The sequence below is a fragment of the Polyodon spathula genome, chromosome 12, assembly GCF_017654505.1.
Source record: "Polyodon spathula isolate WHYD16114869_AA chromosome 12, ASM1765450v1, whole genome shotgun sequence".
In the NCBI taxonomy this organism is placed as follows: domain Eukaryota; kingdom Metazoa; phylum Chordata; class Actinopteri; order Acipenseriformes; family Polyodontidae; genus Polyodon; species Polyodon spathula.
In genome coordinates, this window is record NC_054545.1 from 28,344,591 (window position 1) to 28,365,312 (window position 20,722).

The window sequence follows — 20,722 nt, forward strand, 5'->3', positions numbered from 1 at the left end:
TTTGCGGCAGGGGAGCACCCATGAGCCATTGCCCACCGCCTGAAAGATTATGCCCTAGGTTGGCTGAACCCGGGCGTGAACACCAAAGCCAGGTTGGTGGAGATCATTGTGGAGGAGTGCTTCCTGGAGTGTCTAGCCCCAGGACCTCAGCTGTGGGTCCAGCGACAGGCATCGGATACTCTGGACCGGGTGGTTGAATTAGCTGAGCAGTACCAGGCAGCGGAGCCAACGTCTGCGAGACTGCCGGGGAGGAGTGCGGCTACCGTATCGTCCCCTCAACTGGCCCCAGAGAAGGCGAAGAGACTGGGGAAAGGGGTAGTCCAGGATTTGGTCGGGGGGTGTCGGCGGGAGCTGCCAGCACGGGAGCTGGGGCAGGGTGGGGATACCCACTGGTTGCTGCAGTGTCGGACCGGGGTCTCGCATGGACACCTTATCGGTTGAGCCCCTTTTATGGCTCCAGTTTTCCCACCTGTTGCCAAAGCTTCGAGGACAGAAACCAGCCCACCGAGGTGTTGGACGTGGAGGGAGGTGAGTCACTTCGCCCAGGACTGCACCGTGATGGAGTGTGACCTCGGCCGACCTGGCTGACTGGTCGGTTCCTACAACCAAAACCCAGGTATGCTCTTTCTTGGGACTAACAGGCTATTATAGGAAGTTCATCCCGAGCTTCGCTACGCTCGCTGCTCCCTTGACAGACCTCACCCGGAAGGCTGCCCCAAATACAGTTCAGTAGATGGAGTTGTGCCAGAGGGCCTTTCTCGCCTTGAAGCGGAGGCTGTGTAGTAAGCCAGTGCTATGCAGCCCGGATTTTGGTAAGAGATTCACCCTGCAGACGGATGCATCAGAGACAGGTCTCAGGGCAGTGTTGTCTCAGGAGGTTCGGGGAAGCGAGCACCCAGTCCTGTACATCTGCAGGAAGCTCCTTCCCCGCGAGAACACTTATGGCACCATCGAGATGGAGTGTCTCGCAGTAAAATGGGCAGTTGAGTCACTCTGGTACTACCTCCTGGGGTGACACTTCACCCTAGTTACAGATCATGGTCCTTTAGCATGGCTTCACCGAATGAAAGATAGCAACGCCAGAATCACACGGTGGTACTTGGCCTTGCAGCCCTATGCCTTCAGGGTAGTCCACCGAGCAGGAAAGCCGCATCAAAATGCAGACTTTCTCTCGGGAAGGCATGGGGGTGCAGGATTTTCGAATTAACCAGTGGTGTCATTCTGAGGGGAAGGATATGTAGCAGGGGCAGATCTGTGCTGACTCTGTTGGCGTGTTCACAGTGCTGCAGGAAGAGGGCAGCAGTTGTCCAACAACCGCATGTGAGTCATGGCAGTGACACGGGGAGGTGGGAAAGTGGGTGTGTGTACTTTCCACCTCTCTGAATGGCTGGGAGGCGGGTCTTGGGGAGATTGTTAGCCCTATAAGATAACGCTCTACTGTTTCCTCAGGTCTGCCCTTTTAGACGCACCGAGAGTGCAGAAGCGCTGGTCCAGGACCGAGAATCAGCCGGGAGAAAAAGAAACTGAGAGTTTCACAGCGAGACAGTGAAAGCAGGGAACCCTTGGGCAGACCCCGGAGTATTGTAACAGAGCAGGCTAGTTAGCTGGTAGTGTAGGTCGGTGATCCGGGTCGCATGAGTAGCTGCGACCAGGATATCGCTGCCAAGTGCAGCACCTTTTCTTTGTAGTTTTATTACTGTTTTATTTTCCATGTTTCTTTGTGCCTTCTATTTTTGAATTATTGTTTGAAGTACCTGCAAGTGCACCTGCACCTTGAACTGTTTACCATCGCTTGGTATTCCTGTGGTTCTGTTTACCATAGCTGGTAAGCAGACCACAGACCAATAGCGCCCTCTGCGGGCTAAAGAAACAAAAAGCACCCCTGAAAATAAACTGGGCACCTGTGTGGTGTTGCCAAGTCCAACTATCTGTCTCCCATGTCAGTGAATTACCCACTACCCTTCACCCTTCCACACCTTTGTAAATCTCTTTTATACAGATGTGTATCGCTTTTCAGTAGATCTATAGTAACATGCTTAACCATAACAGTATTGTGTCACATGGCACAGCACTGCCTGTTACAGTACTTGCTATTCTAAGTTGTGATTGCCACTCACGGTACTCAATCATTTTTTTTGCTAATGGAAGCCATCATTGGGGGATCAATGGTTATAACTAAGCGACTGGCAACACCTGCATTTAAATGTATTTAAATCTGGGTTTGGATTCTGCACAACTCCCAGGATGCCCCCAAAACTAAATTGTTCACCTCCATCTGTTTTGCTCTTGCTATAATTTTAAATTATTAACATACAAAGTTACAGCCAGTATGGTAAACATGCTAAAATAGTCCACGCTGTGTTTAATTCAAATAACAGGATGAGACTGCATTAAGCAAACCCTTAGAAGGTTACGCTAACGCTACAGCCCCTGTGGCAATGGGCAAGTGCTGCATGAAAATCACAGTTCTAGCTCTCACCGTACGTGAAGTATGCCACCTCGGCTGGCAGAGTGACGTTGCTGATGTCAGGGTTCTTCACGTAGTTATCCACATACAGCTGGGCCTCAGAGGCTTTCAGAAAGGCCATTAGCCTGGCAGTGAAGGAAGCCACGAAGATGGAAAGCATGCCAAAGTCCAGCACGTTCCAGAGGTGCATGACATACTCCCGGGGCCCCTCCGCCCAGATCTCCTTACACTCCGACCAGATCATCCCTGCAGAGAGAAGGGCAGCACTTGGGTATCTGCCATGCCTCACACACCGGGAGTCAGACTCCGTATCACTGCTGGACATGCTGTCCTCACAATACAGACAAGAGAGCCCAGGTGAATCGGAGGCATTAACTTGGCAGGAAACGCACTAAGACACTGAAAAATACTTTTTGCCAACACTTATCATTGTGATGCATTAAGATTCTTTTAACACTATTGCTTTCCGAATTGTCATTATTATACACATCTAATAAAGTTATTGGAATTAGACTTTTCTTTTATTGGTGTAACACTAAGTTTGACATTGTAAGAGCAATTAAACAGATTAGAGACATCTGAAGCATTCTGATGAAGAACCACATATACAGTAGTAAGCACACTTTGAGATATCCATTTTTTTTCAAATTTGAAGTGATTGAAGTTCAATTACATGAATAATATTGAACTTGTCTGTACGCATAGCTCTCCACTAGATGCACAGACAAAAATAGTTATTTTAGAACCAGATTCACAATCTTTCCTAAAATTACACATATATGCTTTTTCATCTCAGTGGTTCATGTTGTGTCACCTTTTTTTCTTTTAGAAACAAAATCATGCCAATAACATAAAAAAAAAAAAAGTTTGACAATCAAGAAAGTTTTGATCTTAATGATGCTGTTATCATTCAAATAGGCCTATTAATACATTATTGTACTAAATCTCCCATATTCATAATTCGCCATGAAGCAGTCAATACTTTTAGATGTTAAATCCTGAAGGTGAGCGCAGTCATAAAGCCTGCTTTCAACTCGCTTTGATTGCAATTCAAAGTCAGCAATTACAAGACTTCAGTACAGGGGCTCATTTCTTAGGAACACTGCTGTGTCTGAAAGTTATTTCCAATCAAGGTTCCAGTAGCAATCACAGTGCCTCTGGAAACCAAAAAAGCAGGATTTAGAATTAAAATGATCTTGTAATGTATGGCTCTTTGCACCTGAGAATCAGTCAATTGAATGGAACATTATCAAGGAAAATCATCCCAGAGGAGTGGGCCAGTAGGTGCCTAGGTAGAGTAGGTCTGGATCAATCGCTTGAATGGACGTCGGGTGTAGTAGTCGCTAGAGGCGCTAATCAAGCGATGTTGAAATAATAGTAACAGTTTAATAGTAACACAGTTAAGTTTACGGGTTGAGCTTACGTAAGTTCTAGACATTAGATTTAGGGTTAGAAGGTAGATCCAGGGGTTAGGAGGCTAGTAGAAACCTACTGGCCGATTTTGCTTGATAACGTCCTATTGAATCGATTGATTCTAATCAGATCGGCTGCTCTTTTAGACAAAAAGGTTGGAGAGCTCTGCTTTATTCCACATGGTTGTGTGAAAAGGATACTTGTCTCTAGAGATATAATTATTGGAACGAATTAGATTAATTTAATTTAGTTAAAAAAATCTAATCGTATTTTTATGAATAAGAAGTCGAGCTGATGACGTATAATTAATCCATGACGACGTACTCTTTTAATGTTTTGTTATCCATAGTGTATTTATTAATCCCACCATAAATATATTGGATATATATATATATATATATATATATATATATATATATATATATATATATATATACATACATATACATACAGTGCCTTGCAAAAGTATTCAGACCCCTGACCAATTCTCTCATATTACTGAATTACAAATGGTACAATGAAATTTCGTTTTGTTCGATATTTTATTTTAAAACACTTAAACTCGAAATCAATTATTGTAAGGTGACATTGGTTTTATATTAGGAAATATTTTTAAGAAAAATAAAAAACTGAAATATCTTGCTTGCATAAGTATTCAGCCCCCACACATTAATATTTGGTAGAGCCACCTTTCACTGCAATAACAGCTTTAAGTCTTTTGGGGTAAGTATGTACCAGCTTTGCACACAGTGTCGGAGTGATTTTGGCCCATTCTTCTTGGCAGATTTGCTCCAGGTTGTTCAGGTTGGTTGGATGACGCTTGTGGACCACAATTTTCAAATAGTGCCACAGATTCTCAATGGGATTGAGATCAGGACTTTGACTGGGCCACTGTAGAACATTCACCTTTTTGTCCCTGGGCCACTCCAATGTTTTTTTGGCCTTGTGCTTGGGATCATTGTCCTGCTGAAAGGTGAATTTCCTCCCAAGCTTCAGTTTTTTAGCGGACTGAAGCAGATTCTCTTCCAGTATTTTCCTGTATTTTGCTCCATCCATTCTTCCTTCAATTGTAACAAGATGCCCAGTCCCTGCTGATGAGAAGCATCCCCACAGCATGATGCTGCCACCACCATACTTCACTGAAGGGATGGTGTGTCTTGAGGCATGGGCAGTGTTAGGTTTGCGCCACACATAGAGTTTTGGCCAAAAAGCTCTATCTTGGTCTCATCTGACCACAAAACCTTTTCCCACCTCGCAGCTGGGTCACTGTCATGCTTTCTGGCAAACTCCAGACGTGCTTTTAGATGGTACTTTTTGAGTAACGGCTTCTTTCTTGCCACCCTCCCATACAGGCCAGTGTTATGCAGAGCTCTTGATATGGTTGACTGGTGCACCATTACTCCACTCCCAGCCACTGAACTCCGTAGCTCCTTCAAAGTGATTTTTGGCCTCTCTGTGGCTTCTCTCACAAGTCTCCTTCTTGTTTGAGTGCTGGGTTTTGAGGGACGGCCTTTTCTTGGCAGTGCCTGGGTGGTGTGATGCAGCTTCCACTTCTTGATCATTGATCCAACTGTGCTCATTGGAATATCCAAACACTTGGATATTATTTTGTACCCTTTCCCTAATCTATGCATTTGTATTACTTTATCTCTAACTTCTGTAGAATGCTCTTTGGTCTTCATTTTCCTTAAGATTCACAGCCTTACCAATGATCCTTCAACAGTGGGGTTTTTATCCAGAAAATGTGACAGCAACTTTAATGGTTCACAGGTGGAGGCCAATGGTAAGGTAATTGTGTCCTCGTTATGGCAATTTCTTTCATCGGTGCAAACTGAGAGCTTCCACGGCACAAGGTTTGAATACTTATGCAAGCAAGATGCTTCAGTTTTTTATTTTTCTTAAAAATATTTCCCAACGTAATACCAATGTCACCTTACAATAATTGAGTTTGAGTTTAAGTGTTTTAAAATAAAATATCAAACAGAAGGAAATTTGAATGTACCATTTGTAATTTATTAATATGAGAGAATTGGTCAGGGGTCTGAATACTTTTGCAAGGCACTGTAGCTATGTATATATATATATATCTTATATATAATATATATATATAATTATATATATATATATAATATATATATATACATATATCTATATTGCACATTTTAGAAATTTTTTAAAAGTTCAACAGTTACAAAAATATTTTTATTAGATTTTTATTTTGTTTTTTAATGGAGTTTGTCATTAAAGAATCCCAGAAAATGTAAACTAAGATTTGTAACACATTTTGCAACACAAAAAGAAAACCTTTGTATTCCACTTCAGAAAGCATCCCTGTGAGAATACGACGGCCATCCGTTTCAGAAAACCATACTCACCTAACACCCAGTTCATGATCAGCATCTCAGTCCAGGAAAACTGGGTGGTCTTCACCCTGAAGATTTGTCTAGGGTGGTCGGTGATGGTTTCATTGGGCAGGTTCTTCACGCCTTCAAACCGGTCCGAAGCATTGATAACTAACAGCCCAAGGAAGATGGTGAAGGAAACAGCATGGGCGACAAACTTCATAAATGGGCTTCGCAGGATTTGTCCCAACTGTAAAGTAAAAGCTTTATTTGGTTTTGTGAATCTTCAATTTATACCTTAAGCAGCCAATCATTGTGGCGGATAATAATAAAACAGGTGCTATTTTATAGGAAAGCTAATGGAGCATTCATGAACACACAATAAATTACATTTATCTTATCCCTGTATGCACACTCCATATTGAGATTTATATGTGTAGCTTTTGTTAGAAAGCCTTAGTGTGTATCATCACAATTGACACTTTCACTTAAGAGGACTTGTGAGCCTTGACAGATAAGGAGAAATGAGATGGCACATGCAGAATGATAAATATGAACAAAACAGTCAAACTTATCATTATTACCTTCTAGTTCATTTTGAGGCAACGGTTATTTACAGGCTTGCCATCAATTATTTGATTATTGTGTGTTTCAGCACAAGAGCTGCTAACATGTGAATGAATAGCTGTGAAAGACTGTTTAAGGGCACACACATCTCAGTGTCAAGCTCTGTAGTGAGCGCAGCCCTGCAGTTTCCAACTTTCTGGTATGGTTTTTGTAACCAGTTTGTGTAGAAATGCTGAAGAAACCGTAGAGGGAAACAGCGGGGAACAGAAACAGCATCGTAAAACAGTTCTATTTATCTTTTCATCAATCAAAATGCTTGAAGTTCTTGATGATTGATTTCTGAATTTATGACAGTGTCGGAAATGATAGTGACATCGATAGCTTATCATAGCTTGCACTTTTGAGCACCTGTGTCCGGCCTATTACATCTGCTGTTATTTCAAATATGATGCCCCATCTTCTATAGATGATATTTTTGCTTGTCTCACATTTACCCTGGTTGATCTTTGTATGCTGATAATATGGTACCAAAGTGGCACTTGTACTTTTCAGAAACAGGAGAACATGTTCTGTCGGTATAAGTGCTTTCAGGACAACCCTCCAATCAGAATCTTGGCAGCAGACAATAAGCAGACAGCAATTTTATTATAAGGGCAGTCACCATAATACTGTGGGCAAACCTGCTACTCGTTTAATCCTTCAGTTCTAGCTGTAATGCAGATCTTTACAGGCAGTTATTATATACTCCTACTTCCTGGGAGTACAAAAAAATCTGTAGTGTTAAATAGAGAAGGTGGTGAAGTAATTATTAGTCAATTCATTTGACTGACTTTACACTGATTGAAAGCTGTTAATATTCATTTCAAAGTGTCAGAATATAAACCAGTCCCCTTCCAGCAATAAAATGTATTTAAGATGCAAGTGAACACCCACTACCACAAATATTATAAAACATATCACTAAGTGCTCTCAAAGAAGCATTAGCTGTGCTGCGGAAACTTTGCTGCTGCCTCACTAGGGGGCGCTCTCAACCTAGATCAAAAACTATGAAACCAATTGTCACGTGAACTTGTGGACTGGAAGATGCAGCAGCATGTCAATATGTTATCAATACCTTTAAATACACATGCTCACAAAGAAAAATGTAAATGAAAGATGTTCATGCCCTGTGCTCTTGTAAAGGGATCTTCTTCATGCAGATACATGCCAATGTGAGATTGCATGCCCCTTCTTTGTCATAGTCATGAGCCGGGGACCTCCTGGTTACAAGCCCTTTTCTTTAACCACTGGACCACACAGCCTCCCACAAGGTAAATACTAGCACTAGATTTTTATGACTAGCACCACAAATAAGGCCATTAAAATAAAGGCACAAATCCAGTCCCTGAGTGTAAGGGTTAGAGGCAGTGCTTTGGTATTTCTTCCCTATGTATTAGCGAATCCCACAGGAAAAAAAAAAGTTAGCAAATGTTGTTGCTGAAATACAGTACAAACACAAGCCTCTGTCTAAATCTCCAGAGCATGTCTGAGTGCAGTGAAGAGTGCAGTCGAAATAATAAAGAGGCTTCATTTAGAGCAGTTATTATGGGCTCTGCTTCTTCTTTTCAGATTTCTACCTAGGTTGTATTAAAGTATGACAGGCAATGCTGGGGGCTGCAAATGTGCCACAACTCTCTATATAACACTCCTGTACAACCACTATGACCACTTTGAGGCTCATCAGTCAATGAGCTATCCTGATTCATGGGTTAAGTACAACACTCAATATAGTATATTTTCCACACACATGTGGAACAAATAAATGTATAACATGTACTTGGTTCAATGTCTACTATTGCATTGCTTATTTGCACATATCCTTCAAAGGAGTGCTAAGCAATTCTATTTCTAGTATTAACAGCATTATAATCCATGTAATATAATCCAGAAGTACCCTATTCTGAATATCTTGTGTGTGTGTGTGTGTGTGTGTGTGTGTGTGTGTGTGTGTGTGTGTGTGTGTGTGTATATATATAGCTAACTCTTTGCTGTATCTATAGCTAGAATGTGTGTATTTATCTTTCCTTTTTAACAAATACAAGACACTGCCTTGCACATCACAGTGCAGTTGAATTAAATCATGAACATCTTTCTGTAGCCCTACCTCCTCTGTAGCTGTTAGAATATCATACTCTGAACTGAACATCTGCAATCATGTTTTCTGAAAGCAAATATCCTTCTGGAATTTTCATCATTTAAAAGACAAGTTCTATCAGCATTCATAGATTCTGAAGGAAGATCCTGATCCATATACTGTATAAAACTAATGGTTCATACCCCAGAGATTAGCATCTTTAATGTTTGCAAAACACATGGTACTATACCACACCACTGCTTTCTAAAATGCATCATAAACATAAGCAAGGTTGCTTGAATGCAATATTAATGAGAAGAATAGTGATCAGAAGCTTTACAGATGCATAACATGTATACATCCCTACAACCCAGGCTTTGGGAAGTGTCACAGTAGATCATCGAGTTAGCAAGGAGATGCAGGGAAAACACTATGGAGGTTGTTCAATTGATTTAAATGCAGGCAGACCCTGAGAATAATCTTTTTACATCTTCTGTTTTTGGAATGTACATTATACAAAGCATTCATTTCAACACCAGAATATTAAACTAGACAAGTGCATGTAAATAATTTATTTGGAAAGAAAAGCTGCAGGTAATACACAAGTGTGTGTTATACAAGTGTTATTAATATACAGAACATTATGTCACTATTACCTGTAATATATTATATGAAATTCCACTTTGAAAGAAAGTTTCATGGTCAAAAGAGATAAATTTTTTTATATACTGTTGCATCATAATGTCAGAATGTAAGTTATAGTTTATATGGGCAAGATTATGTTCTATACATATAGAAAATGAATAATAATACTTATAATAATAGTAGTTAGAAACCTCAGAACTTTATTCTACCAATCAGGAAGCCCATTGCAAAATGAACTTACAAGTCTGGATTCTAGTGCTTAATTAATATGTAGTCAACTACTCTTTGTTGAGCTGTACGTTTCCGTACAGTACTATAGAAAATAAACAATTATATATGTATGCACCTGAAGAAGCCTGTACCTTGCTGCAGGGCATGATCCAGTACGCGATGGCCAGGAATGGGAGCCCAGTGGTGACTCCGAGCACTGTCAAGCACTTCACTCCCATGGACTGCTGCCTTAACCCAGAGAGGTTCTCATACCATATAGTGAGCAGCTGTTGCTGGCAGTTAGGATGGGCAACAAACTGAAACAAAGAAAGCAATTATAACAACAGGCTCAAAACAATACCTTTTGAAATACAAACCAGAAGGGTCCATTGACTTGAAAGAAGATATTTTGTTAAATATATGAAAGGCTGGTATCACTTTTACAGTGCATGAATAGACATGTAATTGCATTGTAATACCATGTTATTTACCAATGGTTTTACTTGATAACTACTGTGTAACACAGTAGGCAACAGCATGGTTGAACTCAGCTGTTCATTCATTATCAAGCCCTTATGACAACAAACAAATATAGTTTTCTGTAGTTACTAATGAAAAAAATACTGTAAAATCCTTTTTTGTGATCTTTATTTTAGCTACTTTCACGAATATAACGGATGCTTAAGTGTTTGGTTTTTTATAGGTATTTATGGCAGTGATTGTGTTACAAGTTAAATTAAGTGCCACATTTTTATTGTATCCAAATGCTCACAGGACATAGCTAACACAGCACAAGACTGAAAGTGAAAACACCACATCACTTTATAAATGTTTACACAAATCAAAACCCTGTTCATTCCATACAAAAAGCAAGCAAAGAGGCTATTAATAGTATGTTGAACACTGGAAACACATCACATAATGTAAAGTGTTTACTGACACAAGTACAAAACACAAATAAAACATGTTAATTTGAAACACAGTAAATGCATTATATACTGCACTAGCTTTTGTAGTTCTGGAGGTCAAAAGCAAACCACAAAAACACCAAGGGATTAGAAGAAAACATGAATACATTGAAGTATAACCCCACACATTGGTGCTGTAGCCATATGCATGCATGTTAGCAGCATTGCACGTTAGTACAGTAGACTCCACTTATAGGAACACCTCCTAAGAGAACACTTCAATTACAGGAACACCCTTTTGGTGAAACTGATTGTTCCCATTGTAAATATTCCAGCTAAAGGAACAGGAACTTCACTTAAAAGAACACCTTCTTGGCACCGATAGCGATTCGTTCACAATGGATACAGTACTGTTTTTAACCTGATAACTCGTCATTATCAAACTTAAATTCAAACGGTTATTCCGTCTTCACTACAAAATGGCACGAAATGATGAAACGAGCTTGTTTCTCTTACTACAAAAAGTTGTTTGAGGTCTTGTAAAAAACCTGACACAAGTTGCCAAACAATTTGATGTTTCCAGTTGCTTCACCATTCTGTTAAGTAATGTGCATTTCTCGTATATTGCTGCTGCATTTTTTAGGGTTGCTCTGTTAATTTAGTTTGACAGTTTATTAAAGTTAGTTTGTCTGTTACTTTATTATTATAGTTTTTTAACATGCATTTGCATATTTATTTTATTTGACTTCAGTTATATTCATACTGTATGTTGATGCAATGTGATTCATATTTATTGATTGATTCATATTGTGTCTGGTGGCTAACTCCATCTTACAAAACACTTTGGCTATAAGAACACTTTGTTGCTTCTCAAGATGTTTTCTCTTAGCTGGAGACTACAGTACTGCATGATCTGAATTATGTTGCTTTTTCAGGATTGAGCACAGCAATTGCACATTTATACAAGTTTCATTTTCAATTTTATTAGTGTTGTATAATAAATTATTATTAGTGTTAATATTAGTATTATTGTATTGATGCTTTATTTCTTTACCTGCCTGTTTTGACACAATGTGTAAAGCATGATTCACATGGTACTAAAAACCAGGTGTCCTCAGAGTTGGTGAAAAGCGGAGGATGTCTATTAACCTCCCAGATGTGGATTAGTTTTCATCATGGAAAGTCAGTAAATTCGAAAAGAAATGAGATACTGTGGCCAGAAAAGCCTCATTTGTGCATGAATTGTAAACAATGAACTGGGTGTAAAAATCTAATTTCATTGTACCTTCTTCTCCAAAGGCTAGATAACAATTTCCTCGCTTGAGTGATATGTATTTCCATATATCTTCAAAAGCACCGTTAATCAAAGCATCCATTTTTTTAACAGTCGCAAATTATATTTTGTATTTTTGTCCATCCCTTGTTTATGCACGTAGTGTTTTACTGAACTGAAACATCACAGGACATATCATATCAATTTTAATATTATATTATGGTTTATTGTGAAGGCTGGTATTGCTTTGAGGCGAATAACCCAGAAATGCTGTATCAATTCTAACATAACACTAACATGGTCGATTCACACAGGACTAAAAAGACACAGTGCTCCATACCATTAAATGCTTAAAAAGGCGACCAAATGCCTGGCTGACATTAGAGAATGAGCATATGAAGTAAAATCATTGTTAATTGCTGGTTGTTTTATTTGAAAACTGTGGATGCGACTGGAAAACTTTTAGGATTTAATTGACTTTTCTATTAAAAATAAACCTCACGATCATAATCCTCAGAAATCACTGCTGAGAGGAACACATTCCCTTGGGTGCCAGAAGCTGCCATGAGTGATATAATAGAAGCCATTTCCATATCAAATACCCTCTGGTTACACTGTCGTGAATTCCTCCTGGAGTGCCACATTCAGTACTGCCAACGTGGAAATGTGCTATTATAGATTTTTGCAAGAAGATTTTAAAATGTATGATTAAAAAAGCTGAATGTAACTTTCTGTGGTAACAAATTCGGAAAATTTGCATTTTGTGCCATACAACTTCCCATTAAAGGAACCCTCTTCAATCTACAAAAAATGATGGGAAAAGGGAAATTTCAGTGTAGTGTACTGTATACAATTCTACATGGCATTTGCATTTCACAGGCATGTCAGCAGTTTTTTTTTTTTTTTTTTTAGGAATGAAAGAAAGATCCACTGTATATTATTCTGAAGAAATATCAATATTTCTCATTGCTTTATTATTTTCTTCTATTTTTGGTCCATCACAGGCATAATTCTTAATATTTCTTGTCTCTCTAGTTCCTTTCAGGTATAAAATATCTTTAAACAAAGAGGAGCAAAACCAATTTTAATGTGAACCTCTGCATGCAAAATTAGGATCATGATATTAAAAACATAAAGCAAATATATTGCATAATATATAGTGTTGCCAGTGGTTGACTTATGGGACACCCTGTTGTGGAACAAGTTAGTACAGTACATCCACCAATTGAATCTGCAAGTTAAATAGGGCTTCCCTTGTTCTGGTGGGGGGGTCCTCATTCCTGTCTATACAGTCCTGCTTGCCTGATCAGGAATGTTAGGAATCAAAGAACAGAGATAGTAGACTTTCATCACTATCCAATCCTGAGCTTCTCTAAAACAACAAACCCACGTATCTAGGCACAGGCCAGAAACCAATTCACAATAGCTTCCAGTAGGCATCCATTATTTTGGATTCTTATGCTATACCTTTTGATTTCTGCAGTATGGTTGACATGCAACAATCTAACTGTCACACCGGCAATAAACCATATATATGGTCAGAGGCATTAAATCAGCATCCATTAACCTTTTGCATGCAGCTCTAAAGGAATTGTATATTGCCATATCGGCAAGAAATGTAACAAACTGTACATTTGGGAAACTAAACGGCATTTAGCAGACCACTTTGTGAAACATTTACAAAGCATTCGAATGAACATCACTGCATTTCCACTAAGGAAACAAATAATTGCAGAATATGCTCACTGAGTACTGCAAATTTGTAAGAATCCTTACAAATGACTGCAGCCATTTCATTCTGCCCCCAACCCCACTCCCCCCCTCCAACACACACTCCAAGTGCCAGTGTGGAAATGATAATGAATGAATCTGTAATTAACTGGTAAACATTATGAACGATGTTGCTTGTTTATAAGCATTCTATATATATACGTGTTTTCAAGCTCCTGGTGCACAGCTGCTTTTTTTATTTTTATTTTTATTCTACTGATTAGAAAGTGCTTTACAGAGCAGGCATGTTTCTATGTTGTGGTTTAAAGGCATGACAACTTAAAAAAAGGAAACATCAAATCAAATTAAATGTAAATGACAAAACAACCAGTTTGCAGATGCACATTTATCATTATTTGGAAGCTTTTACTCTCCTTCAAAGCTCTCATTCTTACAAGAAAACTGCTTTCGATAAAAACTAATTAATATTGTTAACCCACCATTACCAGCCAAATCTAATATCAAGACTCATCTATCTTCACAGGGCTGTGCCACCTACACACAGCAAGCGCGTAGAACAATCCACCATTGAAGAGCACACACACGTGGATATGTTTACTTTTCTTTCTAGTCAATACAAGGCTGTGTATGTCCAGGGGAAAGACAAATGCTAAACCACCAAATACAGAAATACTGCTTCTTGATTATCCCTTATCACTGAAAAAATGCAGAACTAATCATTATATATTGTAAACCTTGGTTGAAATGTTGCAATTAGTCAGTCACTGGGATTACCAGTAAATGAAAATATGGAAAGACAACTACTGTGGCACCATTGTTCCAATGCATATATCAGTTTAGTTATTTTAATGTAATAACTGAGGTTGGAACAAAGACCTGGACTTGAACTGCTGATGCTGCCTTCCTCTGACTATAACTTGATCATCCATTGCACCTTATTAAAACTATATTGCTTTGTTTGGCATCTATTTCTTGCTAACTTTGTAACACTATTTGTAACAAAGAAAAGGATCATTGCCTAATAGAAGCATTCACAGTGAGAAGCTACATTTTTTATTTATTATTGGTTCAAATACCAGTAGCAATATATAAGAGATCACAGAAAAATAATAACTTTTAAGAAAATAGTCCATTGATACAGCACACCTTTTTCACTTCGTATTTGATAGCCAGTTTTACTCTGGTGAGGCATGGCCTGTGGTGATCTGTCAGAGGAACCAAATCAACGTCTCCGTTTAAAATGGCTTCCACTTCCTCCGTGTCTCTGCACAGGTCAAGAACTCCAACAACGAAGTCCTTACATTGCATAGATAGCTTCCGGTATTCATTCTAGAAGAGCCAAATAAAGACATCAAAACAGCAGTTAAACACATACATTACATATAACCTTTGAAATAATACATTGTAACAAAGTGCCCGCCCCTGTGTATATTATCTGCTATGTGTTGCGTGTGGTGTGTTTAAATGTTGGTGTATAGACATTGGTACACGGGATATAAACGGGTCTGTGTAACACGAGTGTTTAAAAATGTATATGTGTATTTAGGCACGAGGATTGCACAGCACTTCACGTGCAAGTAAAATGTAGTAATATGTGAGCACGGGGAATTGCACTTTATTAATTCACGTGCTGGGATTCAAGTGAATAATTAATTGGTAATTGAATCCCAGCACAATAGTATATATAGATGCACGTTGTCACATACGGGGGTTGGGTGTTCGGTGAGCGGAGAACGGGATTGGAGACGGAGGAAATAAGTAGTAGTAGTAGTAGTAGTAGTAGTAGTAGTAGTAATAATAATAATAACAAAGTATCTGCTCACCGTGTTTGTCAGTGTCTGTCCGTGCACCGTTTTGTTAAGTTTAGTCTGTTTTTTTGTTTGTCTATTTATTTTGGCGTAGAGTGCCGGGTCCTGTGTTTTCGTGTTTGTTTAAACCTTTTATTTTGTAATAAACCGGCGCCAACAGGCGTCTTCATCATTTAATTTCATCCGTCCTGTGTTATGTGTATTTCATTCCTTTTCCTGGTTCTGACGCCGCCCACTTCGGCCGTCTTTGTGACACGTGGTGTCCTGCGTGGGATTTAACAGCGCCTCCAAGCGTCAGACCAGGAGAGGTTTTTTTTTGTGTGGGAGAAAAAAAAAAAAGGGGCGTCTTTGGATACAAAAAAAAAAAAAGAAAGAAATGGGGAGAAGCAGGAAAGACGATAGAGGTGAGGGACAGGGAGGAGGAGTGCCGCCTAAGGGCCAGACATCCCCGGCGATGTAACCAGTCCTTGCCGGGGTGCCTCCTCTGCAACCAGGACCATCTCTTTGCCAATTGTCCCTTCCGCTGCCCCTACCAGGAGGGAGAGGAGGAACTGCCACAGAAGAGGAAGGCAGAGGACCCACCACTGTCTCCAGAGCCGCACCAGTCTCCTGCAAGCGAGGGAGAGCCGCACCAGTCCCCTGTAACAAGGGGAGACTACATGCCGCTCCCACCTCCACCACCAGGAGACTACACGCCGCTCCCACCTCCACGGGCAGGAGCAGAGCAGCAGGAGCTGCCTCTGCCTCCGCCACCTCCACGGGCAGGAGCAGAGCAGCAGGAGCTGCCTCTGCCTCCGCCACCTCCACGGGCAGGAGCAGAGCAGCAGGAGCTGCCTCTGCTGGTGGAGGAGGCAGAGGGTGAATGCCTGCTGGATCCCCGTCCCCCAGCAGAGGGTGAATGCCTGCTGGGTCCCCGTCCACCAGCAGAGGGTGAATGCCTGCTGGTATCACTTCCCCCACCAGCAGAGGGTGAATGCCTGCTGGTATCACTTCCCCCACCATCACGAGGAGAGGAGCTGGAGCTTCCTCTGCCTCCACCTCCATCAGGGGGAGAGGAGCAGGAGCTGCCTCTCCCTGCACCAGAAGGGCCAGGACTAGATGCTGGCGGTCCTCAGCAGCCCTTGCATAGGCTGCTGAGGGAAGCACGGGGAAGAACCTCCCGGCTGCAGCGGCCGAAAAGAGGGCCAACACCCGCACCCCAGCTTGTCCTGACTGCCAGCCTCGCTTCGCCCAAGGATGCCAGCCTCGCTTCGCCCAAGGATGCCAGCCTCGCTTCGCCCAAGGATGCCAGCCTCGCTTCGCCCAAGGATGCCAGCCTCGCTTCGCCCAAGGATGCCTCTGCATCGCCTGGGGTTGCCCGCCGCTCTGCATCGCCTGGGGTTGCCCGCCGCTCCGCATCGCCAGCCGGAAGTACTGTGGCCGGAACCCCACGAAGGGGAGCTGCCGGCCACGAAGAAGGGGGAGGAGGTCTGGAGACCGCCAACCCCAGCAGCAGTTTCGCTGCCGGAGATCGTGGGGGAGGTCCGGAGACCTGCTCCCTCTGCAGTTTCTTCCCTGCAGGAAGAACGGTGGTTGAAGCCCCACCAAGGGGAGCTGCCGGCGCCGAAGAAGGGGGAAGGTCAGGAGACCACACCCCAAGCAGCCTTTCCGCTGCTAGGACTACCCTGGCAGGAGAATGCTACCCCGCTGACAGCATTACGACCTGTGGGCCCCTGGAAGCCTCTGGTCCTGGCCAAGGACTTTGGGCGGGACTTTTGGGCTTTTAAGGGGGGAGGTGGCCATTGAGGCCATGTGTGCTTTGCACAGGAGGGGGTATATGTAACAAAGTGCCCGCCCCTGTGTATATTATCTGTTATGTGTTGCGTGTGGTGTGTTTAAATGTTGGTGTATAGACATTGGTACACGGGATATAAACGGGTCTGTGTAACACGAGTGTTTAAAAATGTATATGTGTATTTAGGCACGAGGATTGCACAGCACTTCACGTGCAAGTAAAATGTAGTAATATGTGAGCACGGGGAATTGCACTTTATTAATTCACGTGCTGGGATTCAAGTGAATAATTAATTGGTAATTGAATCCCAGCACAATATAGATGCACGTTGTCACATACTGTTGGTTGGGTGTTCGGTGAGCGGAGAACAGGATTGGAGACGGAGGAAAGAAGTATAGTAGTAGTAATAATAATAATAATAATAATAATAATAATAACAAAGTATCTGCTCACCGTGTTTGTCAGTGTCTGTCCGTGCACCGTTTTGTTAAGTTTAGTCTGTTTTTTTGTTTGTCTATTTATTTTGGCGTAGAGTGCCGGGTCCTGTGTTTTCGTGTTTGTTTAAACCTTTTATTTTGTAATAAACCGGCGCCAACAGGCGTCTTCATCATTTAATTTCATCTGTCCTGTGTTATGTGTATTTCATTCCTTTTCCTGGTTCTGACGCCGCCCACTTGGCCGTCTTTGTGACATACATGTTCAAGAGAAATATGGCTCATTTCAACTTGACTGCTCCCTAAATAAACTGTGTCTTTCTGCTTTGGGGCAATAGCACATAGAGGTACTATACAAACAATGAAGACTGCCAATCCATTGCAGTTCCATGGTACCATAGCATGATCTTTAGTATCAGAACCACTGAGCAGAACTGCTTCTCATGTAATACTGATGTCAGCTCATGGTTTTACTTGTAATAATGACATCAGCTCATGGTGTTGGGTAGTTACTTTCAAAAAGTAGCCTGTTACAGATAACTGATTACAGTGGCTCCTGGGTAATACATTACATAATGTTACAGTAATCCAAGTGGATTACAAGGATTGCTTTTAGGATTATGTCTGCTTTTTTTTTTTTTTTATTGAAGTGCAATCCAACAATCCAAAATACTAATCACTAAAAACTGTCATTGGACTACAGAGCAACAGTAATTAGTAGTTACTGATTTCAGCAATTTGATTATCGCACTGTGTTCCTTGACACTGCATACTGTATGTCCAGTATATCTAATGTCTTATCAGTGGACATTTAATCATTGCAATTCATAGCGCAAGAACAGGGACCAGGCAAAGGTGGAAGGACAAACCAGTCTAAAGGTTTGTGTCTTTCTAATGGGAATATAACATTGCTGCCCTACATGTTTAGGGTTTTTATTAAACATTATACACACCATATAGAGTGATATATATATATATATTACTAGATCTGAGAATCTTGACAAATATCCATATCCATTTGCTAAATTTTGGATGCTTTAAGGAAAGCAGTGGAGCTAGCTCACGCAAAGCACCACATTCATGTCATTTCTTGATCAAAGACCCTTTGGTAAACATGAGAGAATTTGTGACTGGGGATCTCTAGCTCTGTACAAGAAACCCAATGTTTCTACATTATATTTGCTGTACACTGTCTGTCATATTCTGTAATGATGGAAGTTGACAGCCAGTCAAACAGCTGTTGTTTTTTTTTCCAAATCTGTCCAAATGTTGTAGGATTAAAAATAAAAACAACAACATTGCAAGAAATCCTTTTAAATTTCAATTCAAAACTCCTTGTAGGCTGTCAGTGAAACATAAACTAATATAATTATTAAAAGTGAAATCTAGTGTCTGAAGCGCTAATGCCCTCATAAGATGAAGAGCTGATCTTGTCTAAAACTATGGCATCTCATCATTAGCTTATAGTTTCCATCGATCACCTTTCATTATTACATAGCCTTTTTCTTCAACAATTATAAAAATATGGGCTTTGGTTGGCCTCATATACAACCAATGAATCACACCACAAACCAATTCTGGTAGCTAATATTTGAAAAAAATGAATTGGAAACACTGGGAAAATCCTTTAAATGTGGAAATCATTTTGGGGTAATATTAATTCCAGAAACCCAGCACTCCAGTTAATACATTTAACTCCATTGGGCATTTGCTATATATAAACTGCAAAGTTCAATATGTTAATAACAGCATGGCAGTCCTCTCCAGCTGCAGTAGACATATGTATAAGCAATGTGACCAATACAAGGAATTTATCCCATTTAAGTCTGATAACACACACATTTGAAACAAGGCGGACCATTTTTCTAAAGCATGATTGCTATGTTTTAGATATAATTTCATAAGACATAAACTTCTGGGACCTCTTTAACTATACAGTTTTAATAGCTCCATTTCTTGGTCTAACACAAGACAAGAAATTGCAGTTCTGTAGCATGGCCTTTAGAAGACATTTAGAAGTTTCTCTTCTATCTGTGGGTGAGGGACTGACAGATGTGCTCTAGATGTGAAAAAATGTACTGTATTAAAATTAGTAGTATAGTCTTTCTGATTTTGATATTGGTCAAATGTACTACTGGGACAGAGACAGAATAATTCTTGGTGAGACATCTCCCTCCTGACCTGTGAGGGCGCTGTGTAAAGGGAACAGAGTGCCCTGGACTGGATGGCCAGAGAATTAATTCCCAGGGTTAGGTGGAAGTCAGCCATCTAGAAAGGGGGTGGAGCTACGGTACACTAAATCATCGACCCGGAAGGGAAACAATGTGGTAGACGCGGATTTTGCAATCGTTAACCAAGGGGTCATGATTGACGGTATATAAAGGGACGTAGCGAGGTGAGCTGTTCCTTATTTGTGGTTAGCGCTAAACCTGAAGGAGACCTGTATTGTAATCGTGAGTGCTTTGTTTGTTTTGTCATGTCTAAAAACTGCTTGTTTGTAGTTATTAGACAGCTAACACGATCCGGAGCTGTCACTAAAGGTCAGCACCAAACCCGGACAACATTGCATTTGTGTCACAATTAACTATTTGCACCACGAGCACTATAGCACTCACTGTGAATTGATTGTGATCGTGCTTTTGTTATGTGTGGGTGTTTATATATTGGGACTATTATTTTCGGGGGCCATTCCATGGATTAAACAGAGCAATACACAAACCATTGTGTATTGTCTGTTATCATTATTGTTTACTGTTTCGTCATCAGACTTTGGATTACAAAAATAAACCTCCATTTCACCAGTACTTTGTTGTCTGTTATTGTCTTGAGCACTGCATCACCCCTACACCTGCACTCTGCAACTACTGCACCACAGTTACCCAGAAAATTATGTTTCACAGCAGATGTGCAAGACACCACTGCAACAGAATGGCTGGTTATCTCCTTCACTCCCTGTGAAATTATTCCATGTATGTTGCTATACAGATTGGATGTTTCTTATCTCTGGCAGCACATTTTAAAGCTGATGGCTAATTGT

General features: G+C 40.7%; 1 protein-coding gene across 1 annotated transcript in view; it reads right to left on the reverse strand.

Annotated features, from left to right (window-relative positions):
* LOC121324684 (short transient receptor potential channel 7-like) overlaps positions 1-20,722 on the reverse strand; it is a 45,175-nt gene that overhangs the window by 11,094 nt on the left and 13,359 nt on the right. Inside the window, exons 3-6 of the mRNA XM_041266799.1 lie at positions 14,816-14,998; positions 9,910-10,074; positions 6,256-6,472; positions 2,480-2,713 (exon numbers count right to left, since the gene is read on the reverse strand). Of these exons, the coding sequence (XP_041122733.1) occupies positions 2,480-2,713; positions 6,256-6,472; positions 9,910-10,074; positions 14,816-14,998 (799 nt within the window). The remainder of the gene's footprint in view (positions 1-2,479; positions 2,714-6,255; positions 6,473-9,909; positions 10,075-14,815; positions 14,999-20,722) is intronic.